Source organism: Pseudomyrmex gracilis, unplaced genomic scaffold (assembly GCF_002006095.1).
Source record: "Pseudomyrmex gracilis isolate BER0280 unplaced genomic scaffold, ASM200609v1 scaffold_185, whole genome shotgun sequence".
Classification (NCBI taxonomy): domain Eukaryota; kingdom Metazoa; phylum Arthropoda; class Insecta; order Hymenoptera; family Formicidae; genus Pseudomyrmex; species Pseudomyrmex gracilis.
This window is the reverse complement of record NW_018020769.1, coordinates 8,227-9,566: the sequence shown is the minus strand read 5'-3', so window position 1 is coordinate 9,566 and position 1,340 is coordinate 8,227. Positions and strand designations below refer to the sequence as shown.

The following is a 1,340-nucleotide window of genomic DNA, read 5'->3' as shown; positions in this document are numbered from 1 at the left end:
CTTCGCGCGCTAACGGTGTTACCCATAGCGACATATGGGAGGAGCTAATATAACAGCATATACTATAACATATACATATTAAAATGTAATTGTATGAAGCGCGCCGGGCTGTCCTACGCGCGTAAGACAGCCTGATGCACGCTTATTCGCGGATTTTTGTTACTTAAAATCTCGGTAACTATTGTGAATCTAGCAAAATGGTATAGGACTTTTCACCTCAGTTTTATTCCTTCTACCTGTGTATGAGAGATGTTAAACCAATTCTGGGACACCCTGTATACTCGTTGTCCTACTTATTTAATTTCTCTATATAAACTTAAAATTACGCTAAGAAATATCACATAAAAATAAATTAATATCGAACATAACTAAGTTTCATTAATATTGTGCATGTCCAAACGCGTTTTTTTATGTTACGCGGTAGAAATTGACGCGATAAGAAAAGTCACACACTCAGTATATTTTTCATTAAATTTGACTTAAATTTTTTATTTTTATAACAATATTTATTTCTATATATTTACAACACCTTATATACAACACGTATATATATGGATTTAATTAAATGTAATTGAAGCGTCTGTCTAATGTATCAATAAGTGATTCGTTTACTGTCGTTTGATAATCACTTGTTAATATATTGAGAATTTTTGTATTAAGCTTTTGTATTTACAGTGCAATACGGGGGCGGAACTGTAAATGTTTCGCAAGAAAATAGTAGTAGTAAACAGGACGGCACCAACAACGAGCGCAGCGGCGACACCGCCGAGCGTTACACCGGCAGCAGTGCTATTCCCGCCACCCCTAACAGTACTGCCGTTGACGAGAGAAGCGAACAGATCGGTGAAAATAATAATTATTATACATTTATACATTTATAATTATACATTTATAATATTATACATTTATAATTATTATACATTGTATTATAGACGGAAAACGCGCGTAGATTTAAGAAATTCGGGGTAATAGGGAGAGAGGCGACATTTGAAATTCGCGAAATTCAGCCTGATGCTGAAATAGTAGAATGGGTGGAGAGTGCATTTCGCGAAATTTACAGATACACGACAAATTTATCAGAGCCGAATGATTACGTTGGAGTGTGGTTCGACTTCTCGACTTTGACCAACGGTGCAGCGGGTCTTTCTTTTCGTCCTGCGCGTGACTTGACTTACGAGAATATTTGGTCTCTCGTGAGTTTGGTTGCGCAAAGTAACGGAGAGATAGACATCGCTACGTCGTTTACGATATGCGTATGCACCGTCCACTCTCCGTCGGGCAAAGGAGGCCGTCCTTTGGGCGCGGAAGGAATCGAGAAACGCTCGATTCTTTCAATAACG

The 1,340-nt window shown here is 38.0% G+C and overlaps 1 protein-coding gene across 1 annotated transcript in view; it reads left to right on the top strand.

Annotated features, from left to right (window-relative positions):
• Positions 1–843, top strand: part of LOC109858064 (pheromone-processing carboxypeptidase KEX1-like) — a gene marked incomplete at its 3' end in the record, with an annotated part of 1,614 nt that extends 771 nt beyond the window's left edge. The window contains exon 2 of the mRNA XM_020434953.1: positions 676–843. Within this exon, the coding sequence (XP_020290542.1) occupies positions 676–843 (168 nt within the window). The remainder of the gene's footprint in view (positions 1–675) is intronic.
• Positions 844–1,340: the final 497 nt, after the last annotated feature.